The sequence below is a fragment of the Hippoglossus stenolepis genome, chromosome 10 (assembly GCF_022539355.2).
Source record: "Hippoglossus stenolepis isolate QCI-W04-F060 chromosome 10, HSTE1.2, whole genome shotgun sequence".
Taxonomy (NCBI): domain Eukaryota; kingdom Metazoa; phylum Chordata; class Actinopteri; order Pleuronectiformes; family Pleuronectidae; genus Hippoglossus; species Hippoglossus stenolepis.
In genome coordinates, this window is record NC_061492.1 from 2,482,767 (window position 1) to 2,510,427 (window position 27,661).

The 27,661-nt window shown below is 42.3% G+C and overlaps 1 protein-coding gene across 1 annotated transcript; it reads right to left on the reverse strand.

Moving 5' to 3' along the window:
- Positions 1 to 260: 260 nt before the first annotated feature.
- On the reverse strand, positions 261 to 25,561 carry LOC118116646 (neuroblast differentiation-associated protein AHNAK-like). Its single transcript, XM_047341768.1, is given in 19 exon segments — positions 261 to 6,296; positions 6,298 to 6,401; positions 6,403 to 9,786; positions 9,827 to 10,005; positions 10,008 to 10,073; positions 10,076 to 10,131; positions 10,133 to 10,479; positions 10,481 to 10,572; positions 10,575 to 10,752; positions 10,794 to 11,041; positions 11,044 to 11,582; positions 11,584 to 15,086; positions 15,173 to 15,333; positions 15,516 to 15,669; positions 15,799 to 15,912; positions 16,697 to 16,801; positions 17,990 to 18,036; positions 22,710 to 22,715; positions 25,478 to 25,561. Coding segments are annotated over 19 exon segments (14,526 nt in total). The 5' UTR covers positions 25,536 to 25,561; the 3' UTR covers positions 261 to 1,111.
- Between the last annotated feature and the right edge of the window lie 2,100 nt (positions 25,562 to 27,661).

A 27,661-nucleotide genomic window follows, 5' to 3' on the forward strand; every position in this document is an offset into this window, starting at 1 on the left:
TCCCTCTAGTGCAAATACATGTGTATGACTGCTCCCTGTGTCAGTGTTGTACATCAGATGATAACCTTATGTTGAATATATACTTTTAGTCATTTCATATTCTTAAATCAGGCATTCTTTTGATGACACAAAAATGTTTAAAAACAAACTTTACATCCACAAATCAATGGATCCATAAATAAAATTAACTAAACAGAAAAAAAGACTCACAAGCAAAAAGGATTTAAGAAAATACAAACCTGTCCGTCAACACATTGTTGATATTATAATCTTTATTTATTTATTGTGTATAACTCTGCTAACACATCAGGTTAAAGCCTTTTTCGAATACAAACAGGAGCAGTAAACAAATAAAACTCCAGAGGTCGTTGAAAGCTATTTACAAAGCCAGTTCAATATTCCCACTTTATACAGTGATAATAAAAGAAAACACAATATAATCATTTTATCGTAGCAAATTAGGTTCTAAGTAGCAAAGTATTAGTAAAAAATATATTTGCCGCTGCAGTACAAACATTCGTGTTTCAGCTTTGCATTGCTATTGTTTCTTTACATTTTAGCTATTTAAGAATATCTTGGTGATACATGTACACATTCCTTTTTTTTTTACATTTTCTGCACTGGTGTATTTTTAGGTGTTTTCTACTGTCGACTAACTTTACAGTGAAATTATCGTAAAAATACGGTGGAATGTCGGTAACATTGATTGATTTTTAAATGAAACGCACAGATTTGTTTAACATCGGATAAATAAGAGCACAAGTAACTCCGATCAGAAATGTACGTTAAAAACTATGAAACCACAGAGATTAGGATCTGATGAGCCAAAGACAGAGCGGAGTTTAGTCATATACCACAAAGCAAACATATCGGTGAAGCCGTGACCTCATTTGCAACGAGGTTCTTCAGTTACTCATTAAGTTGCTTATTAACAACGTGATCACATTGTCATGGAGACGTGAATGAATCACTTCAGAGTCAGAAACATGCAGCCAGAGGACGGACAGTTACACTTTAAAACTACCTTTTCCCCACGTTTTCCTCCCACGTGAACATGACCAGTGAAACTTCTTACCCACCGACCATCTTTACACATAATTTACAAGTTATTTCACTTCTCGGCTCCGTCGAAGAACCTCATTTTCTCCGAGTGCATAGAGTCTCTCAGCCGCTGGATGGATGTGGCCGTGTCACCTGAGATTGGCTCAGACGAGTCGAATACACGTGTAATTTGTTTGGTTATGACGATTGTTTCCTTGCTCGCGCTTCTTTCACTCGATGATTCTCGAACAATGTGCCGCTGGTAGACCGTCCTCTTGCCGCCTTGTGAATCCTCGACCGTCCACGAAGCAGCTTCCTCGCCCTGTGACTGGAGGGCAGGGCCTGCAGCTGATTGGACCTGAGCAGCAGTTAGGAGCTTGGCATGCTGGGAGTCTGGGGTCGCCTGAATATTGGACGTGATGACGTGTATTTTTCCAGATTCCAGTCTGAGCGTGTCTTCTGATGACGATGAAACTCCCGATGACAGGATGGTGATTTTCTCGGGCAAGTGTGGCTCAACGGAAATCACTTCGGTCCTCGTGGTCGAAGTGATGACGTTGCCGTGAATCTCTTCGAGGCTCAGAGCAGCGTCGGGATCGGAGTATTTGACAGTAACCTTGGTTGGAGAAGATATGGACGGGCCGACGTGCTCGCTGGTCATCGTAGAGCTGATGTCAGCAAAAGCGTCTGACGACTGGACAGAGCAGGTGGGGCTTATTTCCTCGTCCCCTGTTTCTGAGGTCGTTCCATCCTTGTGCTCGTCTTTTTCAGGCGTCTTGGCAGCTTCCGATGGGGAGGACAGACCAAACTTGGGGAATTTAAACCACCCTGTCCTCTCGGGACTTTTGGGAGTGTCTTCCTTGGCGTTTGTTTCCTTTTCCTTTGCATCCAACTGCTTTGCACTGGGTTCACTGGTCTCATGAACTTCCTTTGAGGCTTCAAGATGGCCTTCCACTTTGTCTGTTGGTGAAACATCAAATTCAACATCAAAATTCTTGAAGATTTCACCAATCGCTGTCAAAGTCGCCTTTGGGGATTTAGTCTGTTCTTCTGTTTCTGGCTGAACTTCTTGGCCGTCGGTGTCACCGTGTTCTTCTTCAGGTTTGGGTTTTGAGAAACTCAGCTTCGGCATTTTAAAGGATGGTAGTTTGAATCTACTCGGAGATCCATGACCCACAGTGTCAGTCTCAGTCTTTGGTGTTTCAGAGTCAGTTTTTATATCAACACTTGGAGCTTTAATCTCGACAGTAACATCCTCCTGAAGTTTAGCTCCATCTTTTTCAGCTTTGTCTGCGTCAGGTGCTTCTACCGTGACATCATAGGTACCACCTCCAAATTTCGGCATTTTCATTGTTGGCATTTTAAACTTTAATGGCGATCCTCCAGCATCCTTCGACTTTGCATCAGTCTCCACATTAGCAGAAGATTCCTTGACTTCCACTCCAGGGAGTTTGACTTCTGCTTTAATGTTTGGCAGTGAGACCTCTACGTCCTTCTGTGATGCATTGAAATCAACTTCCGGTGATGCAACATCAGCTTTTGGTGATTCAAGGTTGACATCAACTTCGGGGGCTTTACCACTCGTTCTTGAAAATGAAAATTTTGGAAATGTCCAGTTTGGTCGTTTCGACTTGGCTTCAGTCTCAACTGAAGGTGCATCTGGCAGTGAAATGGCCCCTTCAGGTTCTATGACCTCAGCACTGGGCAGTGTGACTTCAATTTTACCTTCTGGTAATGTGACTGTCGGCATTTTCAGTTTTGATGGTGATCCCTCGACATTACCTGCTTGAGCTTTAATCTCGGCAGCCTTGATTTCCACTTTGCCAGAGGGTTGCTTTGTTTTAACATCTGGTAGCTGAACCTCCACCTCGGCTTCTGGGAGTGTGACATCTCGATCTTTCTTTGATAAGCTCAAATCGAATTCAGGACCTTTAATTTTTGGCATTGTGATTCCAAACTTTGGCATTTTGAACTTGCTTTCCTGCCCGTCTAGTTTGACATCACCTTCTGGTGGCTTCAGATCCACCTCAGATGTTGTAACTTCAACATTTCCTTCTGGAAGAGAAACATCAACTTCTGGAAGACTGACATCAACTTCATGATCTTTTGAACTTTGCTTTGAAAATGAAAATTTGGGCATTGAAAACTTTGGCTTTTTCAATTTGGCATCAAGGTCTATGTTAGCTGCCCCTTCTACTGAAATGCCTGATGATTCTTTGTCTATATCTGGAAGATGAACCTCTGCTTTGACCTCTGGTAGTGAAACATCAACCTTTGGGGTAACAAGGTTGACCTCAGCCTCGGGGCTCTTAATGTTTGACTTTGGAAATGAAAATTTTGGTAATGTCCAGCTTGTCTTTTTCACCTTTGCATCACCCTCTGCCATATCAATTGATATCGAACCCTGAACCGGCTCTTTGATTTCAACATCAGGAAGTTTGACTTCAGCTTTTGCTTCTGGTAATTTCAAATCCTCCCCATCCACTTTCATGTCCACATCAGGTACCTCCACGCTGACCGGTGTTGTAGAAGCTCCAAATTTCGGTAATTTGAATGTTGGCATTTTAAACTTTGATGGTGATCCTTCGACATTACTTGCGTGAACTTCAATTCCAGGAGCTTGAATTTCCACTTTGGCCGATGGTTCCTTTACTTCAGCATCAGGGAGCTGAACATCAGCTTTAGCTCCTGGTAAAGTCACATCTACACCGGTCTTTGATGAGCTTAAATCCACGTCAGGGCTTTTGACTTGAGGCACAGAAAAACTGAGACTTGGCAGTTTAAACTTACTTCCTTTTCCTTCACGTTCAGTTGCTGTAGTTTTCAAATCTATCGATGGACCTTCAGTATCAATGCTTGGTGCTGCAATGTCCACTGCAACGACCTGTTTAGGAATTTCAATGTCACCTCCATTGATCTTTACATCTTTGTCCATATCGGGCACTTCTATGGTGGAGCTTGGAGCGCCAATTCCAAATTTGGGTAATTTGAATGTTGGCATTTTAAATTTAGATGGGGATCCATCTGTGTCCTTTGTCACAACTTTGATCTCAGGAGGTTTGATTTCCACCTCAGCCGACGGTTCCTTCAGATCAACGTCAGGGAGTTTGACTTCAGCTTTGGCCTCTGGTATTTTTATATCTACATCTTTATTTGATAAACTTAAATCAATTTCAGGCCCTGTCACCTTTGGCATTGAGATGCCAAACTTTGGTAATTTAAACTTGCTTCCTTGTCTGTCAATCTCTGCTTCAACTTCTGGTGGTTTCATATCCACTTCACCTCCTTTCACTTCCACCTTTCCTTCTGGAAGTTCAACGTTCACATTCTGAACACTGACATCAACTTCTGGGGCCTTAACACTTGGTTTTGAAAAGGAAAATCTGGGCAGTGAGAACTTTGGCTTTTTCATTTTTGCATCTACCTCAACCCCTGGCTGTTCTATCACAACACCACCCGATGGCTCCTTGACTTCCACCTCTGGCAGGGAGACCTTTCCTTTAACTTCCACATCAACATCTGTGTCTGGCACAGATATCCCAGCTCCATCAATCGTGATTTCGTGTTCTGTATCAGGTACTTCAGCGCTGACATTTGGAGTAGGACCTCCAAATTTGGGGAATTTAAATGTTGGGAGTTTAAACTTTGATGGTGATCCTTTCATGCTGCCTACCTGAGCTTCAATCTCAGGACCTTTCACCTCCACTTCTGTAGAAGGTTCCTTTAGTTCAACATCAGGGAGACTGACCTCTGCTTTGGCTTCTGGTAGTCTGACATCTACATCTTTCTTTGATAAGCTGAAATCAATTTCTGGTCCTTTTACTTTTGGCATTGAGATCCCAAACTTTGGCATTTTGAATTTACTTCCATGTCCGTCAAGTTCAACTTGAGTGTCTAAGGGTTTCATCTCCAGTTCAGGTTTTTCAACCTCCATCTTTACATCTGGAACTGAAACTTCTGCTTTTCCAAGCTTAACATCAATTTCTGGGGCTTCTGGGAGTTTAAACTCAGCTGTAGCCTCTGGTGAGTTTACATCTTTCTTTGAGAAGCTTAAGTCAATGTCAGGCCCTTTTACTTTTGGCATTGAGATTCCAAACTTTGGCATTTTGAACTTGCCTCCATGTCCTTCATATTCAACATCAGCGTGCAAAGGTTTGATTTGCACTTCAGGCTTTTTAACTTCCACTTTCACTTCTGGTATCAACACTTCTGCTTTTCCAAGACTAACATCAACTTTCGGGGCTTCTGGGAGTTTGACTGTTGATGTGATGTCTGTGTCTTTCTGTGATACGTTTAAATCTATATCAGGCACTTTGACTTTAGGTTTAGAGAAACTAAAAGTTGGCATTTTGAACCTTGAGGGTGATCCACTTGTATCCTTAGCTGCAACTTTAATTTCAGGAGCATTCATGTCCACTTTTGCAGAAGGTTCCTTTAGTTCAACATCAGGGAGGCTGACCTCTGCTTTGGCTTCTGGTAGTCTGACATCTACATCTTTCTTTGATAAGCTGAAATCAAATTCTGGTCCTTTTACTTCTGGCATTGAGATCCCAAACTTTGGCATTTTGATCTTGCTTCCATGTCCGTCAAGTTCAACCTCAGTCTGAAGAGGTTTGATTTCCAGCTCAGGTTTTCCAACTTCCACCTTTTGCTCTGGAAGAGAAACATCTACACTTCCAAGAGTGACATCGACTGCAGGAGCTTCTGGGAGTTGGACTCCAGCTTTAGCTTCTGGTAGTGTGACATCAATGTCTTTCTTGGACGAGCTAAGATCAAATTCAGGGCCTTTTATTTTTGGCATTTTGATTCCAAACTTTGGCATCTTGAATTTACTTCCATGTCCGTCAAGTTCAACTTGAGTGTCTAAGGGTTTAATTTCCAGTTCAGGTTTTTCAACCTCCATCTTTACATCTGGAATTGAAACTTCTGCTTTTCCAAGCTTAACATCAATTTCTGGAGCTTCTGGGAGTTTAAACTCAGCCGTAGCCTCTGGTGATTTGACTTCTACATCTTTCTTTGAGAAGCTTAAATCAATGTCAGGCCCTTTTACTTTTGGCATTGAGATTCCAAACTTTGGCATTTTGAACTTGCCTCCATGTCCTTCATATTCAACATCAGCGTGCAAAGGTTTGATTTGCACTTCAGGCTTTTTAACTTCCACTTTCACTTCTGGTATCAACACTTCTGCTTTTCCAAGACTAACATCAACTTTCGGGACTTCTGGGAGTTTGACTGTTGTTGTGATATCTGTGTCTTTCTTTGATATTTAAATCTATATCAGGCACTTTGACTTTAGGTTTAGAGAAACTAAAAGTTGGCATTTTGAACCTTGAAGGTGATCCACTTGTATCCTTTAGCTGCAACTTTAATTTCAGGAGCTTTAATGTCTACTTTTGCAGAAGGTTCCTTTAGTTCAACATCAGGGAGACTGACCTCTGCTTTGGCTTCTGGTAGTCTGACATCTGCATCTTTCTTTGATAAGCTGAAATCAAAGTCAGGCCCTTTTACTTCTGGCATTGAGATTCCAAACTTTGGCATTTTGAACTTGCCTCCTTGTCCTTCATATTCAACATCAGTCTGAAGAGGTTTCATTTGCACTTCAGGTTTTCCAACTTCCACCTTTTGCTCTGGAAGAGAAACATCTACACTTCCAAGAGTGACATCGACTGCAGGAGCTTCTGGGAGTTTGACTCCAGCTTTAGCTTCTGGTAGTGTGACATCAATGTCTTTCTTGGACCAGCTAAGATCAAATTCAGGGCCTTTTATTTTTGGCATTTTGATTCCAAACTTTGGCATCTTGAATTTACTTCCATGTCCGTCAAGTTCAACTTGAGTGTCTAAGGGTTTAATTTCCAGTTCAGGTTTTTCAACCTCCATCTTTACATCTGGAATTGAAACTTCTGCTTTTCCAAGCTTAACATCAATTTCTGGAGCTTCTGGGAGTTTAAACTCAGCCGTAGCCTCTGGTGATTTGACATCTACATCTTTCTTTGAGAAGCTTAAATCAATGTCAGGCCCTTTTACTTTTGGCATTGAGATTCCAAACTTTGGCATTTTGAACTTGCCTCCATGTCCTTCATATTCAACATCAGCGTGCAAAGGTTTGATTTGCACTTCAGGCTTTTTAACTTCCACTTTCACTTCTGGTATCAACACTTCTGCTTTTCCAAGACTAACATCAACTTTCGGGGCTTCTGGGAGTTTGACTGTTGATGTGATGTCTGTGTCTTTCTTTGATAAGTTTAAATCTATATCAGGCACTTTGACTTTAGGTTTAGAGAAACTAAAAGTTGGCATTTTGAACCTTGAGGGTGATCCACTTGTATCTTTAGCTGCAACTTTAATTTCGGGAGCTTTTATGTCCACTTTTGCAGAAGGTTCCTTTAGTTCAACATCAGGGAGACTGACCTCTGCTTTGGCTTCTGGTAGTCTGACATCTGCATCTTTCTTTGATAAGCTGAAATCAAATTCTGGTCCTTTTACTTCTGGCATTGAGATCCCAAACTTTGGCATTTTGAACTTGCCTCCTTGTCCTTCATATTCAACATCAGCATGCAAAGGTTTGATTTCCAGCTCAGGTTTTCCAACTTCCACCTTTTGCTTCTGGAAGAAAACATCTGCTTTTCCAAAAGTGACATCGACTGCAGGAGCTTCTGGGAGTTTGACTGTTGATGTGATGTCTGTGTCTTTCTTGGACCAGCTAAGATCAAATTCAGGGCCTTTTATTTTTGGCATTTTGATTCCAAACTTTGGCATCTTGAATTTACTTCCATGTCCGTCAAGTTCAACTTGAGTGTCTAAGGGTTTCATCTCCAGTTCAGGTTTTTCAACCTCCATCTTTACATCTGGAATTGAAACTTCTGCTTTTCCAAGCTTAACATCAATTTCTGGAGCTTCTGGGAGTTTAAACTCAGCCGTAGCCTCTGGTGATTTGACTTCTACATCTTTCTTTGAGAAGCTTAAGTCAATGTCAGGTCCTTTTACTTTTGGCATTGAAATCCCAAACTTTGGCATTTTGAACTTGCCTCCTTGTCCTTCATATTCAACATCAGCGTGCAAAGGTTTGATTTGCACTTCAGGCTTTTTAACTTCCACTTTCACTTCTGGTATCAACACTTCTGCTTTTCCAAGACTAACATCAACTTTCGGGGCTTCTGGGAGTTTGACTGTTGATGTGATGTCTGTGTCTTTCTGTGATAAGTTTAAATCTATATCAGGCACTTTGACTTTAGGTTTAGAGAAACTAAAAGTTGGCATTTTGAACCTTGAAGGTGATCCACTTGTATCTTTAGCTGCAACTTTAATTTCAGGAGCTTTAATGTCCTACTTTGCAGAAGGTTCCTTTAGTTCAACATCAGGGAGGCTGACCTCTGCTTTGGCTTCTGGTAGTCTGACATCTGCATCTTTCTTTGATAAGCTGAAATCAAATTCTGGTCCTTTTACTTCTGGCATTGAGATCCCAAACTTTGGCATTTTGATCTTGCCTCCATGTCCTTCATATTCAACATCAGTCTGAAGAGGTTTGATTTGCAGCTCAGGTTTTCCAACTTCCACCTTTTGCTCTGGAAGAGAAACATCTACACTTCCAAGAGTGACATCGACTGCAGGAGCTTCTGGGAGTTTGACTCCAGCTTTAGCTTCTGGTAGTGTGACATCAATGTCTTTCTTGGACCAGCTAAGATCAAATTCAGGGCCTTTTATTTTTGGCATTTTGATTCCAAACTTTGGCATCTTGAATTTACTTCCATGTCCGTCAAGTTCAACTTGAGTGTCTAAGGGTTTCATCTCCAGTTCAGGTTTTTCAACCTCCATCTTTACATCTGGAATTGAAACTTCTGCTTTTCCAAGCTTAACATCAATTTCTGGAGCTTCTGGGAGTTTAAACTCAGCCGTAGCCTCTGGTGATTTGACTTCTACATCTTTCTTTGAGAAGCTTAAGTCAATGTCAGGCCCTTTTACTTTTGGCATTGAGATTCCAAACTTTGGCATTTTGAACTTGCCTCCATGTCCTTCATATTCAACATCAGCGTGCAAAGGTTTGATTTGCACTTCAGGCTTTTTAACTTCCACTTTGGCTTCTGGTATCAACACTTCTGCTTTTCCAAGACTAACATCAACTTTCGGGGCTTCTGGGAGTTTGACTGTTGATGTGATATCTGTGTCTTTCTTTGATAAGTTTAAATCTATATCAGGCACTTTGACTTTAGGTTTAGAGAAACTAAAAGTTGGCATTTTGAACCTTGAGGGTGATCCACTTGTATCTTTAGCTGCAACTTTAATTTCAGGAGCTTTAATGTCTACTTTTGCAGAAGGTTCCTTTAGTTCAACATCAGGGAGACTGACCTCTGCTTTGGCTTCTGGTAGTCTGACATCTGCATCTTTCTTTGATAAGCTGAAATCAAAGTCAGGCCCTTTTACTTCTGGCATTGAGATTCCAAACTTTGGCATTTTGAACTTGCCTCCTTGTCCTTCATATTCAACATCAGCGTGCAAAGGTTTCATTTGCACTTCAGGTTTTCCAACTTCCACCTTTTGCTCTGGAAGAGAAACATCTACACTTCCAAGAGTGACATCGACTGCAGGAGCTTCTGGGAGTTGGACTCCAGCTTTAGCTTCTGGTAGTGTGACATCAATGTCTTTCTTGGACGAGCTAAGATCAAATTCAGGGCCTTTTATTTTTGGCATTTTGATTCCAAACTTTGGCATCTTGAATTTACTTCCATGTCCGTCAAGTTCAACTTGAGTGTCTAATGGTTTAATTTCAGTTCAGGTTTTCAACCTCCATCTTTACATCTGGAATTGAAACTTCTGCTTTTCCAAGCTTAACATCAATTTCTGGAGCTTCTGGGAGTTTAAACTCAGCCGTAGCCTCTGGTGATTTGACTTCTACATCTTTCTTTGAGAAGCTTAAGTCAATGTCAGGCCCTTTTACTTTTGGCATTGAGATTCCAAACTTTGGCATTTGAACTTGCCTCCATGTCCTTCATATTCAACATCAGCGTGCAAAGGTTTGATTTGCACTTCAGGCTTTTAACTTCACTTTGGTCTGCCAACACTTCTGCTTTTCCAAGACTAACATCAATTTCGGGCTTCTGGGAGTTTGACTGTTGATGTGATATCTGTGTCTTTCTGTGATAAGTTTAAATCTATATCAGGCACTTTGACTTTAGGTTTAGAGAAACTAAAAGTTGGCATTTTGAACCTTGAAGGAGATCCACTTGTATCCTTAGCTGCAACTTTAATTTCAGGAGCTTTAATGTCTACTTTTGCAGAAGGTTCCTTTAGTTCAACATCAGGGAGACTGACCTCTGCTTTGGCTTCTGGTAGTCTGACATCTGCATCTTTCTTTGATAAGCTGAAATCAAATTCTTTCTGGTCCTTTTACTTTGGCATTGAGATCCCAAACTTTGGCATTTTGAACTTGCCTCCTTGTCCTTCATAAGTTCAACTCAGTCTGAAGAGGTTTGATTTGCAGCTCAGGTTTTCCAACTTCCACCTTTTGCTCTGGAAGAGAAACATCTACACTTCCAGAGTGACATCGACTGCAGGAGCTTCTGGGAGTTGGACTCCAGCTTTAGCTTCTGGTAGTGTGACATCAATGTCTTTCTTGGACCAGCTAAGATCAAATTCAGGGCCTTTTATTTTTGGCATTTTGATTCCAAACTTTGGCATCTTGAATTTACTTCCATGTCCGTCAAGTTCAACTTGAGTGTCTAATGGTTTAATTTCCAGTTCAGGTTTTCAACCTCCATCTTTACATCTGGAATTGAAACTTCTGCTTTTCCAAGCTTAACATCAATTTCTGGAGCTTCTGGGAGTTTAAACTCAGCCGTAGCCTCTGGTGATTTGACTTCTACATCTTTCTTTGAGAAGCTTAAGTCAATGTCAGGCCCTTTTACTTTTGGCATTGAGATTCCAAACTTTGGCATTTTGAACTTGCCTCCATGTCCTTCATATTCAACATCAGCGTGCAAAGGCTTGATTTGCACTTCAGGCTTTTAACTTCCACTTTCACTTCCGGTATCAACACTTCTGCTTTTCCAAGACTAACATCAACTTTCGGGGTTTCTGGGAGTTTGACTGTTGATGTGATGTCTGTGTCTTTCTTTGATAAGTTTAAATCTATATCAGGCACTTTGACTTTAGGTTTAGAGAAACTAAAAGTTGGCATTTTGAACCTTGAAGGAGATCCACTTGTATCTTTAGCTGCAACTTTAATTTCAGGAGCTTTCACCTCCACTTTTGCAGAAGGTTCCTTTAGTTCAACATCAGGGAGACTGACCTCTGCTTTGGCTTCTGGTAGTCTGACATCTACATCTTTCTTTGATAAGCTGAAATCAATGTCTGGTCCTTTTACTTTTGGCATTGAGATCCCAAACTTTGGCATTTTGAACTTGCCTCCTTGTCCTTCATATTCAACATCAGTCTGAAGAGGTTTGATTTGCACTTCAGGTTTTCCAACTTCCACCTTTTGCTCTGGAAGAGAAACATCTACACTTCCAAGAGTGACATCGACTGCAGGAGCTTCTGGGAGTTGGACCATCAATGTCTTTCTTGGACGAGCTAAGATCAAATTCAGGGCCTTTTATTTTTGGCATTTTGATTCCAAACTTTGGCATCTTGAATTTACTTCCATGTCCGTCAAGTTCAACCTCAGTCTGAAGAGGTTTGATTTCCAGCTCAGGTTTTTCAACTTCCACCTTTTGCTCTGGAACAGAAACATCAATGCTTCCAAGAGCAACATCAGCTTTATCTGCGTCTTTCTTTGAAAAGCTTAAATCGAATTCAGGACCTTTTACTTTTGGAAGATGTGGCATTTTTAATTTGCTTCCTTGTCCATCCTGTTCAGTTCCTGTTGTTTTCAGATCTACTGAAGGACCTTCAATGTTAATAGCAGACCCCTCTTCTGGGATTTTCAGGTCAGCTCCATCGATTTTAACATCTTTATCGATATCATGTGCTTCTGCCGAGATGTTTGGAGTAACAATTCCAAATTTTGGTAGTTTGAATGATGGCATCTTGAATTTTAATGGGGAACCTTCTGTACGTTTTGGTGCCACTTTTATCTCAGGAGTTTTAGCTTTCACTTCAGGGACTTTTACTTCAGCTTTGGCCTCTGGAAGTGTGACATCTTCATCTTTCTTTGATAGCCCAAAATGAATCTCAGGTCCTTTTACTTGTGGCATTGTGATTCCTAGCTCTGGCATTTTAAACTTGCTTCCTTGTCTGTCAGGTTCACCGTCGATCTTCAGGGGTTTGACTTGCAATTCAGGCTCATCAATCTCAGGAGCATCTGGAAGTTTCCCCTCAGCTTTAAATTCTGGTAGTGTGACATCTGCTTCTTTCTTTGAAAGGCTTAAGTCAAATTCAGGTCCTTTTATTTTTGGCATTTTGATTCCAAACTTTGGCATTTTGAACTTGCTTGCTTGTCCATCATATTCAGCATCAGTCTGCAGAGGTTTAAATTCCACCTCAGGTTTTCTGACTTCCACCTTTTGTTCTGGAATAGAAACATCTACAGTTCCAAGAGTAATATTGACTTCAGGAGCTTCTGGGAGTTTGACTTCAATGTCTTTCTTGGATGAGCTAAGATCAAATTCAGGGCCTTTTATTTGGGGCAGTTTGATTCCAAACTTTGGCATCTTGAACTTGCTTCCTTGTCCATCGAGTTCAACCTCAGTCTGCAGAGGTTGGATTTCCAACTCAGGTTTTCTAACTTCCACCATTTGTTCTGGAATAGAAACATCTACTCTTTGAAGAGGGAGATTGACCTCAGGAGCTTCTGGGAGTTTGACTTCAATGTCTTTCTTGGAGGAGCTAAGATCAAATTCAGGGCCTTTTATTTTTGGCACCTTAATTCCAAACTTTGGCATCTTGAATTTGCTTCCTTCACCATCAAGTTCCACCTCAGTCTGAAGAGGTTTGATTTCCACCTCAGGTTTTCCAACTTCCACCTTTTGCTCCTGTATAGCAACATCTACACTTCGGAGACTAACACCAACATTTGGTATTTTATACTTGAACTCCTCTCTTCTCTGAAGTACTTTTATCTCTGCTCCATCAATGTTTATATTCTTGTCCAGCGTCTCTGGTCCAACTTCTCTGTCTTCACCTCTGATGTCTGCAAAGGAAATGTCCGCCCTTGGCTTTGTAGCATCAAGATGAACACCAAAGCCTCTAAGACTAATGCCACCGCCCCGTTCGGCTGGTGAACCACCTACTGAATCAATATATTCAATGCTACCGAGTTCCGGTACTTGGACATCAGATATGACTCCTCCTATCTGCCCCTTGCCTTTCCTTGTTTCAGTTTTTGATGTTGTTACTTCTTGGAGCAATATAGTCCTTTCTCCTAAAATTGCACCACCTTCTTGCCCAGAGAAGTTTTGTTTTGGTAATTTAAATCCAAACTCTTTCCTCCCACTTTCTTTGCCTGGAATTATAATATCCTCTCGTTTATGGATTTCACTTTGCATCTCGTAGTCACTTTGTTTTGTCTTGATGTCGTAGACTTTTTCAGGTTTTTTGTAATCTACCTGGGTCCGAATCAAAAGTTCCTCAGAGGTTAAATCAGCAGCTGTTAGGTCAAACTTAATAAGGTGCGCCTCATGTTTGGATCTTGTATCTGCGACTTTAGTCGGTGTTTTCACTGATATTCTCTGTGCGTTTGCATCTATCACAGTGATTTCCTCAGGAATTGGCATTCCAGATGGGTCAACCTGTGGCAGCTTAAATCCGGGCAATTTCGAAACTGCCTCTTTCACGCTGTCAACATCAATGGACATTTGTACATCTTCGGTTTGAATGTCTTCATAGCGTCCTCCTGAAACCACTCTAGGCTCTTTAATTTTTTTGACCTTGGTTCTCACAGACATGTCCTCCATACCTGGGATCTCAATGTCTTCACGTTTGGGAAGTTGTGTCCTGGAATGACTGCTTTTCGACAGTCGGTCATAAGGATCATCTTTCACTGCTGGACCCTCAACTTTATGCTTTTCCATTTTAGTCGGGCATTCAGCATTTACACTCGTTGTTTGTATAGTTTCCTCAGTTGCAATGTCACCTAGACCAATTTTAGGCAGTTTGAATGATGGACATGTCTTTGTTTCCTTTTTTTGTTTCGTTTCCTTGTCTTTCTTTGTTGGTTCTTCACCTTTCTGGTGAGATTTTCCAAAAAATGTGACATCAGAAATATCCAGTTCAACCTTTGGAACACTCATTTCCATCTGTGTTGTCACCAGCTTCGCCCTTGAGGCTTCGCTGCTGATTATGTGGGAGTTGGCCTCCAGTGGTGGCTGATCTCTCTGCAGGTCTGTGTGGGAATCTGATTTTACCTGCACAGGTTGATCTGCTATGTCAATACTTGCCCCCAGAGTTTTCAGCCTTTTCGGGGAGGCCTTTGCTTTTGCATCCTTCTTGTGGGATTTATCCTTCCCCAAAATGTTTACTTTCAACTCAGACTTTTCCTTCTTCTTTTTCTTCTCAGTTGGGGACTTGATACCAGAGGAGCTTCCCTGATCAGCCAGAGCCACAGTTAGATCTGCGGTTTTCAAAGTGCTGTCAATACAGATGAGGTCCACCTTGTGTTGAGCAGTTTTGGGTTCAGTCAGATCCTTTTGGTCAAGTCGTAATTCTTCGGTTACGTAGACTTGAGGTGTTTCTCCTGAGAGGCTGTCGAGGCAGTCAGGTGAGAGCATTTCTGATGCCGTCTGGTAAACTTCGCTACTGGTTTGTCCGTTTGTTGGAGCGTCTGTGTCTTCAGCTGAAGTTATTCGGCTTCTCTTTGTCAGGAGAGACAGCTTCATTTTGTGCCTCTTCTTGCCTTTGAGAGTATCCTGGGACTTTATAGGTGACTCTGTGTCACTTGTTGTGGGACTGAGCTCCAGCTTCCTCTGCTCATCAGCCTCCGAGGAACTGTGAGACCTCGTGAAACGGGTCTTCCGCCCTTTTCCAAAGGAGGGAAACTTGGGCCAGGAAATGCGAGCATCCCCACGCCTTTTGGTTTTTCCTTGTTCCCTCATCGCTGGAGCGCAAAGCTCTTCCTCCTGTTGGGGCGACAGAAAAGTGAGATGTCAGAATTATCTAACTAACTGACACAAAGAGCCTGAGCAGACGACTTTAATGCATTTACAGGGATGACGTCCGACTCCATGGCTGCTTCGGTCTCTGTGATGTCTGGTTTGCGTTTCAGGCAGAGCTTGACCCTGTAGGCCTGAGCGTGCTCCAGGATCTGAACGGCGTCCTCGTACGGCACGTTGTCAAAATACACGGTGGCGCTCAGAATCTGATCACCTGCGTAAATAAGAGAAAAATATTTCAGATCTACAAAAGAGATTTTACAACAAAATCCAAAACAAGACTTGCAAGTACGACAAATTCTCCAATGAGCCCAATTGCAAGTTTCATTAATCCGACATTTCTCCATCTGATATATTTATTATTAGTTTTCATCGTGACTAGAAATTGTGGTTGACCTTCTTTCAGTTTCAGACTTTTCGAGGCCGGTGACTCTGGCACCACGCCCTTAATGAAGATCCCCTCTTTGCCGCCTCCGCCGTAAACGAGACCCTCTGCACATCCGTCTGTGGCGGTTTTCACGATCACCTCAGACTCGGGGCTGTGAGCTTCCTGCCAACACATCAGAGTAGAGAGGATAATCATTATACCTCTCGCTGTGCTCTTCCCTGCTGCAGCACATCAGCCTGGAGGGATTCACAGATACAGGAGGAGGAGGAGGAGGAGGAGGGAATGTCTCACCTTCAGTTTACTCATCTTCGGAGTCGAGCGCTTTTCAAACATGGACCCAAGCCCAGACTTTTTACTTTTCTTTCCACCTCCACTTTTGTGGCGTGGGTCATGCTCTGCTTCACACTGAGAAGAGAGCAGAAGAAAATCTTTCAAATCTGACTTCACGTTGTTTTTTTAAAAAGACTAATGATGCAGTCAGGTCGTGTGCAAACAGAGGATATTTCATCAACAGGCTAATCTACTGTTCAGACATTCCTACAAGGGAGGAGCTGAGTCGGAGGCTTTTATTGGATTAAGCAACAGTAAACAAAACAGAGATCACATCTAACACTGCTGATTGGACACGGTGATAAAACAGCCTGATAAGTTTACATTGATAATTTGTTGATAATTTGATCTTCACACAGAGACTTGTGCACTCGACCGTTTTTATTTAATCACCAATTTAACTCTTCAGTTTTTTCCTTACAATGTTGTGCTTTTTAATGTTCCTCCTTCTTCGTATTCAAGGCTACAAGCGCAATTTTCAATTTAGATCCAAATACATATCAGTCGAAGATTAAAATAAAGTGCAAGTGCACGAGAACAAACAATTTAATAACTTCATTTGTGAAAAATTGTATATTTTGGAGAGTGGCAGACAAGAGAAGCTCCACATCACAATTAATCACACATCAACACCCGTCACTCAAGTTACTGTTCATGTTTTGATTATCATGTTACAAACGAAACACAACTGCAGTGAGAACACAAGTGATTTCTGCTCGATAAGCCCTGATCCTTATATGTATTTATTTAACGGCACATCCAGGTTATACAAGTGTCTGATTTACTGTCTTGCCTTGTGTCCTCCTGCAGGCTGGTTTGTTGTGTTTGAGTGACACAGCGGTTTGTCTGCGCTCTTTACCTCTTTGTCGCTGTCCGTGTATTTTTCAGGAAACTCCTCGACGGGGGACGATCCCTGAGGGCGTGGTCTCTCTCCCTCTGTGAACTGAGACGGGTCGTCACACACCTGCGAGGACACGAGGTCGGTCAACACTAACGCTCACCTGCTCTGTTCCCCAACACACACGCTATCACTGCACTCACGTGTTCTCATCTGCACAAACACCATTGTCTTCATTATTAAAACGACAACGAGGGTTGGGAGAAAACTGGATCACAGCAAAATGAGATGACACCTCGTTGTGCCAAGTGCAGCACTGACTGTCTCTTTTACCGTTTGGCACACCGGTGGTTTCTGGTGATGGCAACGCTGGACTGAGTGAATATTATTTAGTTTGTTTATGACATTGATAGTTGCCAGAGGATGAATCCTAATGACTGAAGTTTCATTTGAGTGTGTTAAACCTTTGTTTCACTTACACACTGTGTGTTAGTATGTTAAGAAGCTAATTACACCTTCACACTGACAAATATAAGAGAGGCAAATTATAATAAGTCATGAAAAGGAAATCTTGGATGAATTTTGTTTTGTTTTTCAGGCATGTGAGCTATGAACACCTCAATCAGGCAAAGCAATGTTTTATATTGTAATAACGTAGTTTCATAATGATGTCATTGGTCGATCTGAATAAGCTGTAGATCGTGTCTCTTGTATCATTACAAGATTTTTAATCGTCCGTCCTCATAGTGACATCACGATGACAAAATTTCGACCATATGATCATAAATTATTTTATATGAGCATCAGGTCTATAGTCCTGTAGGATGCAGAGATACTATGAATGATGTCATTTTCTGACTTCATGAGGCCACATGTGACATCATCTGATGGGAAATAATCTTCTGATCAATATAAAATTCTATATTATTTCTGAAGATAACTTTAACCATATTTTTGTTGATCTTTGACCAAATATCTCCAAAATTGTATCATCTGGAGAAACTCCTCTGCACAATATTTTCTCAAAGATTGGTGAAAATCCTTTGTGTTTTTGAGCTATTTTGTACACACACACACAAAAGTGAAAACAATATCCTGCTTCTCGCTATGTTGGTGCAGTGCACAGATAAATAATAATAATAATAAATCAGCTAAAACTGTTAACAACTGTTAACTTTAAGCTTCGAACTATGTCATCACATGCCGACTGAGTCAATCAATGATTAAAGTAACAGAATCATCACAGAAACTTTCTCACAGCGACAAATGAAGAATTAAAACTGAATCATTTCACTTCCAGTCAGCATCACTCACCGAATCGTCCTCTGTCCCGGGCTCTGGTGCTCTCAGCCTCCGACCAGCTGTTCACAAACACAGAACAGAGACAAAACCTAAATACACACGTTTACATCTGACTTGACGACGACACGTTAGCAAATAACAAAACGAGAGAATAAGTTAAAAATCAACATTATATATTACATACACACACAACTAAAGGGAAAGATGCAGGAGGTAATGTTCACAGAGCAGCTGAACAACGTCCACTTGCTGTAACTTCAAATAAATAATCAAATAAAAATAATCAATCTCATCAATCTTCAAATCGAAAGCATCGAACCAGAATAAGTTGGTTTATATTTATTAAATTGTGGTGAATTACTTTGAGAGCAGTCGGTTGTGTGTCTGTTGTGTATATTTCCTGAGCAGTAAACTGAGACTCCCGACTCCCGACTCCAGGTTTTGAGGCTCAGAGTCACTGGAGACGATGATGAGACTATTTAGAGTTCTTCCCGGCAGCGCTGCCTCCGGGGGCGCTGCCTCCTCCGTATGTTAAGTGCTCCTCGGAATCGACCCGCAGGAAAAAAGACTCTGCAGCCGCTCGGCCCGAAAAGGGAAAGTCCGACTCCACGTGAATCTGGTTATAGTCACATTAGTGTTGTTGCCCGGTTTTCTACCGAGCGTCTCCTCGATATGATTCCATTTTAAATGAACCTTTTTATCCAGGCGGATTAGAGAGAGGTCGACTGTATCATTTGCTGCTAATTGGCTTTTCAGCAAACTTTGGGATTAAAACAATTCTAGAGATGATAAATTTCAGAGCTAAAAATAAATAACAGAATTAAAAGCATCTTTATCTTTTATATTCAAAATGTTTCCATTGCAGATATAATGATTGAGTCTCTTTTGTGAGTCAGCTGTCGTGGGAGCATTACTGAAACTGATCAAATTAATAAATTCAAATCAATAAATGCAATTCACATTAAGTATAATGTTTGTTTTCATGATTAATAGTCGGGTGAGGAGACTTTTATCAGTAATGGAGTCAGGAATTAAATTAGTCCCTGAACCAACAAGGAAAAAATTATATGAAAACATAAAGACTTAAAATACTTAGGGGTTATTAAAATCTTCTCAAGGTGAATCCTCATCCTGTCAATAATAATAATAATTTATAAAACAGGATTAAAATGTTCCAGATGAGTGTAGAGTGAAACAAAATAAAATAAAACAAAAAAAATAAAATTATTAGTGATCAGATCAGAGGCTGGATAAAAATGTTGTACAATAAAACCTTAAAACATTTAAAAATAACTCTAAAGTTAAGCTAAGTTGTGAATATTGCACATTACACTTGTTTTGTCACAAATACCAGTGTCATGTGACTATTTTGAGCCAATCGTGTCTGAGTGAAACCCTGTGATAGAAGTTAAATCAGCTCAGGAAGAAGAATGTCGGTTTGCAGACCCTCGGGTGAAGGTTTGAAACCGTGGGTCAGAAGTCAGAGTCTGAACCGAGCCGTGTATTTAAAGAATCGTTGCTCCTCCTAATTTTTTTTTTAGGGTTAGGTTTTTACTTCAGCACCTTTCTGTTTACTCAGCACAACCAGTGACACCCCACCCACTGCAGCACAGTGATGTGGGTCATGTGAAGAGCTCTCCCAGCCTGTGGATTTAGTTAAAGTAAGAAGAACTTCTGGTTCAGGGTGTGTCACTGCCTGGAGGTTCGTCATCCAACATGCAAATCACACTGCTGCTGCAGAACAAACATAAAACTCAACCTGTCGTCATAGATTCACATTCATCCGTCTCAAATCAAACAGAACAGAATATTTACACTGTGACTGAGTGACGCCACCGCAGCCTGGACGAGTTGTGAAACAGAATAATGAAGTCTGAGCGGCAGCCCACACTCTTCACCTCATCATCATCATCATCCTCATCATCCTCTTTCACACCTGCCGAACAAAGACGTCTCAGAATCTGAATTCCAGGGCCCACTCTGCGGAGGCGACCCGCTCACCTACCTGCTGCTGCTGTTTGTTTAGCTCGAGGTGCGAACCACTCGTCGGCCGAGCTGCTCTCGAACCTTCCTGGTGTGACTGAGTGGCTGAAGTGATTTGATCACTCTCTGGTGCAGGGAGGAGGCGGGACGGTGGCAGTCACACCTTGTCTGAACTTCACTCCCAAACTGAATTAAAAATGTCCTCATAGGGACGGAACTCTTTCCACCACGTACTTCTCAAGACCACATCCCATTAAATCTGCTCAATGTTTAATTCTTTATGCAAATTACTTAACTTTCAAGTCTATTTTAAACAAGTTGTATGTCAAACAATGACAATTTTAACTGCTTTAATCACAAAATCCTTTAATTTTCAGTTAAAAAGAATATTACATGGATTGCAAACTTCCAATTCTTTAGAACCTAACTGGGCCTCAAATTCAATCCAGCTCCATCACTTGAGATCCAGGAATTATTCTCTGTGAAATTATTCAAAATTGCCAAAACCTGCTTGGCAGAAAATACATGACAAAGAGAAGTAATATACGAAACAGAGAGACTGAGAAATCGTTTCATCTTTTCACAATCAATAATCAAAATGTTTGACTGTCGACGACACTGTGGACGCGTCACATTTCACATCAATCCCCTTCGACACAGCACATGTGATTGGTGGTTGTTGAAATTCTAACAGATCAAGGTCTCCTGTGCAGAAAGAGAAGGACAAGCTAAATCCCGTTGATCGCCCCCTGGTGGCTGTTTGCAGTATAGGTCCTAAACCCCGCCTCCTCCATGTTAGCAGACGGGACGTGGACTAAACAAAGATCTAAGTATGCGTTGAATAAAAGTGGGTTATGTCGTTTTAGCTCGTTCTTATCACACTGATTATTCAAGTGCTCAGGTTTCTGATAAGTTTGGTTTTGATTAGTTATTTGATGATATAAGAAACATCATGATTGACAGCTGAGACTCACGATTGGCTAAATGTTAAATGATCACTCGACCAAAGTGGTTTCTTGTAATTGCTTTTATTATTATTATCAGTAATAATATTCTCCTTCAGTTTGAGACGACTGGTTCATTCACTCTGTTTGAGTTGTGGAGTGAAGTTCAGGGACTTGATCCGGACGTAAGTGGATTGATTAAGTGAAGCTCCTGAGTCATGTGTCCTGAGCCACGTCTCCACACAGCAGCTGCAGCAGAGCATCGTGAAGTCCGTGTTTGCAGGAGGTTTATTCAGAATCCAGGCGCTGCACCATGATTCATATCTCGTGTCAGTTACCACGTTATTCAGGCGGATGTCCAGCGTTCCTGCCCCGACTGCAGCCGCCCCTCATACCCAACCTCCTTTCTCCAATATTTGTCATGTGGGCGCTGCAGAGGCCTTGATAACAACTCTCACTGCCGACTGAAACTGTCAAAATAAAATCACTTGTGGGGCTGTTTACCTGTTTGACTTGTCGTAGATTAGATATCGTTAGTGTCGTAAAGCTGCAGCCTCCTGTTTTAATTTGACTTTGGAGGCAGTTCTCTGCAGGTAAACAAGCTCACGCTGCAGATGCTTAAATCTATTGTGGTGCATGATTCATATTTGGGTGCAACTGCAGCTCTGGATGTGGGTGTGGCTCTTCCCTCAGGGCGTCTGTGCTGAGGTTTCTAACCTGCTCTGGTGTAAATACCTAAACTCCTCCATACTAACACAGGGTTGTGACAGAAAACCTTTGCTCTTTCCTCTGGCTTTTGTCTGTAATGTGACTGGAAACGATCCTCGTTCACGACTCTGCAGCAGACGCAGGTTTTTGTCGGCTTCGATCGGCCGTGATGAGACGTGACTCTCGGGTGGAATCACTAATTTTTGCGGTTTAGACGCTGCCTCTGTTCTCTTCCTGTGATGTTATGACACATTGACCTTCTGGGCGTTGACGCGTAAATAGCCATGAACAACATGCATCTTCTTAATCCTGCAAGAAGTTTTACAGGCAAAACGAGAGCGTCTCAGTTTCTGGCGTGTTTGATACGTCCAACATGACGCAACAGGGGACAAAAATAGAAACTCATTTCCTGACAATGGGGAAAGAACCTTTTTAAGGGTGTTTGCCCGCATTTAAAAAACCTGCGTTTATCTGCTAATGTAGGTCTAAAAGAGGAAATATAGTTGCTTCTAATTTATAGATAGAAGAATTATTATATCAATTCCTCTGTCTGCTTGTGGAACAAATATCTTTTACATCCTGTTGTTAAAGGCCAAAGGAAGTGCAGGGTCGAATTTGATGATTTTTTGACACACGTGACACGTTCAATGGTAATACACTTAGAGTAAACAGTGAGTGACGCTGTCAATCACGACAGCAGCGTGTTCACAACCATCACGACTGATTCTCGGGTTCACGGTTCCGAGTCCTGCGGCCGTGGCTCATTTACTACAGCTCACTTTTACAGTGTGACACAGAAAAGCTGCTCATTACAAATCAGGTTTAGAAGCAGCAGTTGATTCAAATGGAAAATCTTACAAAAGCAAAAATAGGAATCCTAGAAACATAATGTCAGCGTGTGGATTTCCTCGTGACTGAGGATAATTACCTGTCCTCAGCTCATCTCTTACGTAACCACTTTGTGCCCCAGTTTGTTTTTCTAATGTGTAAAAGCACCTGGAAGGTTCCCTGAAGCCCCCTCTCCACTAAACTAATATAAAGTAATACAGCTCATTATTCCTCCTCTTGGATTTAGATTCTGCTCCACAGACGGACACAAGCTCCTTTCACCGAAGGTCGTGTGTTTGGATCCGAACTTATAATAAGATTTAAGAGAAGGGAAGCACAATTAGATTTTCTGCACAGATTACATAGACATGAGACTGCGAAGGCGCATGCTTTCAATCTGTTAATCTGAGTTTCATTACAGCTCAGGAACTCGGATGTTAATCCGCCTGTATTCCCACGACGAGGAGTTGCAGCTTTATGTCAGGTCGGAAACACACACACACCCGGGCGGAGCTGCGCTGCTGTTTGTTCTGCTTCAAGTGACTCATGTGGTCACGTTGTCGAGCTAATGGATTTAAAGCTCTGGCAGCTGTTAGGTTTGATTTTTGTCTTTTCTATTAAGAGGAAATTGTTGAATTCCTGCCACTGGCTGTAAAGTTAATCTATTTACACCCTCGACGTTCTCCTCGTCTGCATCAGTCCAGTTGTATGATGGTCTGAAGATGTTTCTGAGGCCATCTTGGTTTTTTGAAGCCAAAAGTAATTTGGAGGAGCAGGGGGTGGAGCCTGACTGATTACACTCATTGGACGGTACTAGCTGTCAATCACACTGTGGTATCCACCCCCCAATACATCCGGTGCTTTATGGTCTATTTGACTCTAAATGATCATAATTGACCAAATGAACATCAGCTTGAAACTAGACATTGAGACATACACTCTTTATAAAGTGAGAAGTAGAGTCATTTACTTCTATAGCAACTATCAGTGGAGTCGCCCTCTGCTGGCCATTAATAATAATACAGGTTTCAGGCTTCACTTTCTAGACACGGAGTCTACGTCCATGTTTAGATACAGTCAGTGTTTACAAGACGTCCTTTGTGGGACGGATAAAGGACAATCTCCTCTTATCTTAAAGATTATTGGTTATTGGATCAAGATCCCAGAACCACCGCTTGTCATAAAATATAAAGTACAGTTGGCCAAGTTCTGCAGTGAGTGACAGCTGCCGCACACACAAACTGTTGAAGTGGCGTAATATCGATTAAAGCCTGTCCGACTGGCTGCTGATGGTTGGTAATGGATCGGGATCGTCTGCTTTTGAGGCTCCACTGTCGAGCAGAAGGACACCCCCTCCCCCACCCCACCTGTCTGTCTGTCTCACTTCCTCGCAGTAAGCTAACCTCTCTCGCTCTCTCTCGCTCGCGCTCTCTTCCTGTGACCTTGAGCGTCGCCTGAAGCCTCTTGGATCCGAACGCTCCTGCAGACGTCTTCAGGCAGATTTCGTTCAGAGCAGCAGAGATAACAACCACTTATTTTCTCTAATTGAATAATTTACCACACAGCAGATGCCCACGCCGTCTTTTACGGGCAAACACCAACCTGTGCTTTTACCTAAACATCAGCCCAGCACTGGAGGATGTCTACGATATATAACATGTAACACTGTGATCTCCACACGTTGTAGATTCTAGAATCGTTTTCACCTGATCCTAAACTTTGAATTATCTGACGTCCATCCAGTACCGCTTCTCCTTGGAGGTTTGCGGGGGGGAACTGGGGACGCCAGAGACAAACAACTATTCATGTTCACATTCAGGTAGAACATGCAAACTCCACACCGAAAGGGGAATCGAACCGGTAACCTTCTTTCACCACCGTGCCGCCGACCACACCTGCTCCGTTAAACCCCGAGAAAATCGTAAAAAGCATCAATGATATTTTATCTTCATGGACTCGAGCACCATCAAACTTCACCGTGAAGCAAACACACGAATAAATGGCAGAATATGTGTTAGATATTTGTGTTTATCTGCAACTTTCATCCATCATCCTTTATCTTTCCTGGGTCACAACAGGACCAACATACAGAAACAAACACACACACACTTGTAGCAAACACACAAATAAACGTCACAAAATGTGTTAAAACCAGTGTCGTCTGCGAAAGCATCACAGAATCAGACCTTTGATTTACAGAAGGAAAGCGTCGTCATGACGAACAGTAAAACATCCAGCTTCTTCCCGCATCGTTTTCAGATTTCAGGCAATTTGCTTGGTCCTGATTGGAATTGGTTTCGCACATACGTGACTCTCGGGTTCCACACCGTGTGATCATGTTTATTTACATGCATGTTAACAACAAGACTGACTCCATTAAACCCTGCATTTATAACTGTGACATGTTTATAAAGGGGTTTAAATGTTTTTAAGCTTTCATGATCCTCAACTTTAAGAGATTTAAGGTTTTGACAGTAGAACCGATGTTTGGTTAGATGTAGAATCTCTCCTGCTTTTATATAAAACCCTGCAGCTGTAACGATCACGTTGGGAATAGTTTTGTTCCCACATTTCAGTGGCTTTTCTCACAGAGTTATCCTCTACCACTATTTTTACAATCCTGTTTCCTGCTCTGCTGAACCGCAGTTCCTCTTCCTCCCTTTCAGCCTCTGCTTCAGATGCTCAGCGGGAGGAACCGAGGAGAGGAGCAGCGCCGCTCGACATCCCAGACGATGATGACATCCTCAAACACTCCCCTGCGCTCTGCAGACACACCCAGCGCTCACTGCAGGTCAGCAACACAACTCAGCATCAGCACCAGGCGCCGCACACCCGCTCACCGCCTCTCTTCATCACAAACACACACACACAGACACACACAGATGCGATCTCTCCTCACTGCACTGCCGAACCTTTCTGCTGAATCAGGGAATTGCTCGGGGTGAAGCAGCACAGACAAAGTCACAGAGAGAGAGAGAGAGAGAGAGAGAGAGGGAGAGGAGGAAAACACAGAGAGAGCAAATAGAGCGATGCCCACCCGTCCCTGACGAGGCAGCGTGCCAGTTGGGGAAGGCCAGGTGGAAACAGTCGCACATGATGGCAGCGGTGGCGGTAGCGGCGGCGGCGGCCGAGTCGAGGTCTTGGACCAGGCGGGCAGGGGAGAGGTAGGGAGGGACGGTGGTGGTGGTGGTGGTGGTGGAGGAGGAGGAGGCCGGTGATGCTGCTGCTCCCCCTGAGACGTCCTGGATCCCCCTGTGTGTTCAGGTCAGTCGCAGCAGAGCGAGGGATGAGTTGCAGAGAAACGCCAGAGAAGAGAGTGAGAGCTCGCTGCTGCCTTGTCCACCGAGTGAAGGAAACTCCCTCGCCTGCCCCGTAAACATGGACCTCCAGCACTGCACACTAACTTAATCATGGGAGGAGCTGCCCCCCCCCACCCCATCAACTCTCACAGACACATCCCCTCAGTTCCCCCCCTCCTCCTCCTCCTCCTCCTCCTCCTCCTCTCTCTGTTCAGCCTCATTGATCGGCCTAATCGGACAAGGACAATCACCATGTCAGCTTCTGGCTCCACCAGTGGGGGGGGGTTGAAATACTTTATTGACATGGAACCATAACTCAATTTGACGCTGTGTACACTTAGTTTAAACCCCCCCCCTCGTTGTGGACAGGGAGACAAGATGATGAAGATTCCTGCTGGGAAAGCGTGAGGGTGAAATCAGTACAGACACAGCCTGTCTGTCGTCGTGGCCTCGGAGGCTGAGTGAGAACAAACAGAAGAGTTATAGAGATTAAATCAATAAATCGCTGAGTTGATGGACAAACGAATCAGCATCTACTTTGATAATCGTTTGTTAGTTTATGTGCCTTCATCTCGTGTAAAGATGATTTAAGGATTTAAGATAAGATCAGATTAGACAAGATTATCCTTCACGATCCACAAGGGTTCAATTTGCCACGTTACAGCAGTAAAATAGGAATAAGTAAGTAAATATACAACATAAACATAATAAAATAGAAAAATAGAAATGTAAACATAGCAGAAATATACAATAGGCAATAGTGTTTACATACATCACATTAAATTAACTTTAATATGATGTAAACAGGATTTGCACATAGAACTATATAGAATTCACACAAGTTAGATATTGACAGTGTATTTATGATTCTTTCTGTTCTATATTTAAATGGAGCATTTGGGAGTTTTGGGCAGTTGATTGGACAAAAGAAGACATTTGAATTGTGATAGATGTTATTTGTGCCGTTTTATGGACCAAACAATTAAATCAATGAGTATAAACCGAACACTGGGAGAAGAAATGCAGGAGTTGATCCCTGTCGTAGTTTTTCTAATGATGTTACATTCATTTCGGTGGATTCCTCCTTTTAACAGACATTTTGGCTTCGTGGCTCTTTGCTCACGTCCCCCCTGTCAGCATCAGGGTTTATGAGAACATCTATTAGGAAGTTTTACCTGCCCGCTGGGCAACATCCCACATGTCTTCTCAGATCCTCGCTGCACCCACTCGCTCCTCTGGGTGTTTGATCGTCAGGGCTAAGTGAGGTGAAGCTAGCGGTGCATTAGCCATGTTGGACCCGGATCAATACCACAGAGAAACAGCGAAGGCAGCACTGTGGCGACAGGAAGCTTGTGTATCAGATAACTTTATATTTTTTTTTTACAAGTGTCTATAAAAACCACTGAAAGGCAAGAATAGAACAAGTATAAAAACACGAGTGCCGCAGTATCACTGTTGTATCCGCAGTGTTTCATATCCAGGACGGGCGTGTCCACACGGTAGAGATATGATATCATCAGGTATCAGAACCGATATTTTTAGGCCACAGTCTCAAACTGTGCTCAGCTGGTGTCGGTTACATCCCAGTGAAGCAGCAATTCAATCCAATGAAACAGAAAATTAGCAATTATTCAAATGTTGGGGGAATAAATACCACGGAATTATCCCATCATGCATCAGGATCACATTTCATTTGATATTTGATAACTCGGTTTCTGCTCCAGTCGTCCTTTCTGCGTTACTTTTGACGTTATGATCGTTCTGTCTCTGAATCTGCATTCGAGTCAGGGCAGATCCAGACGGATGAGATAATCTCCTCATCTCTTTTTTCTCCTTCTTGGCCGTGAGCAGCCCCAAGTGACACAGCATTTAGTTTTGGCCTCAGTTCAGAAAAAAGAAACCTAAATCAATTTCTGACCAGA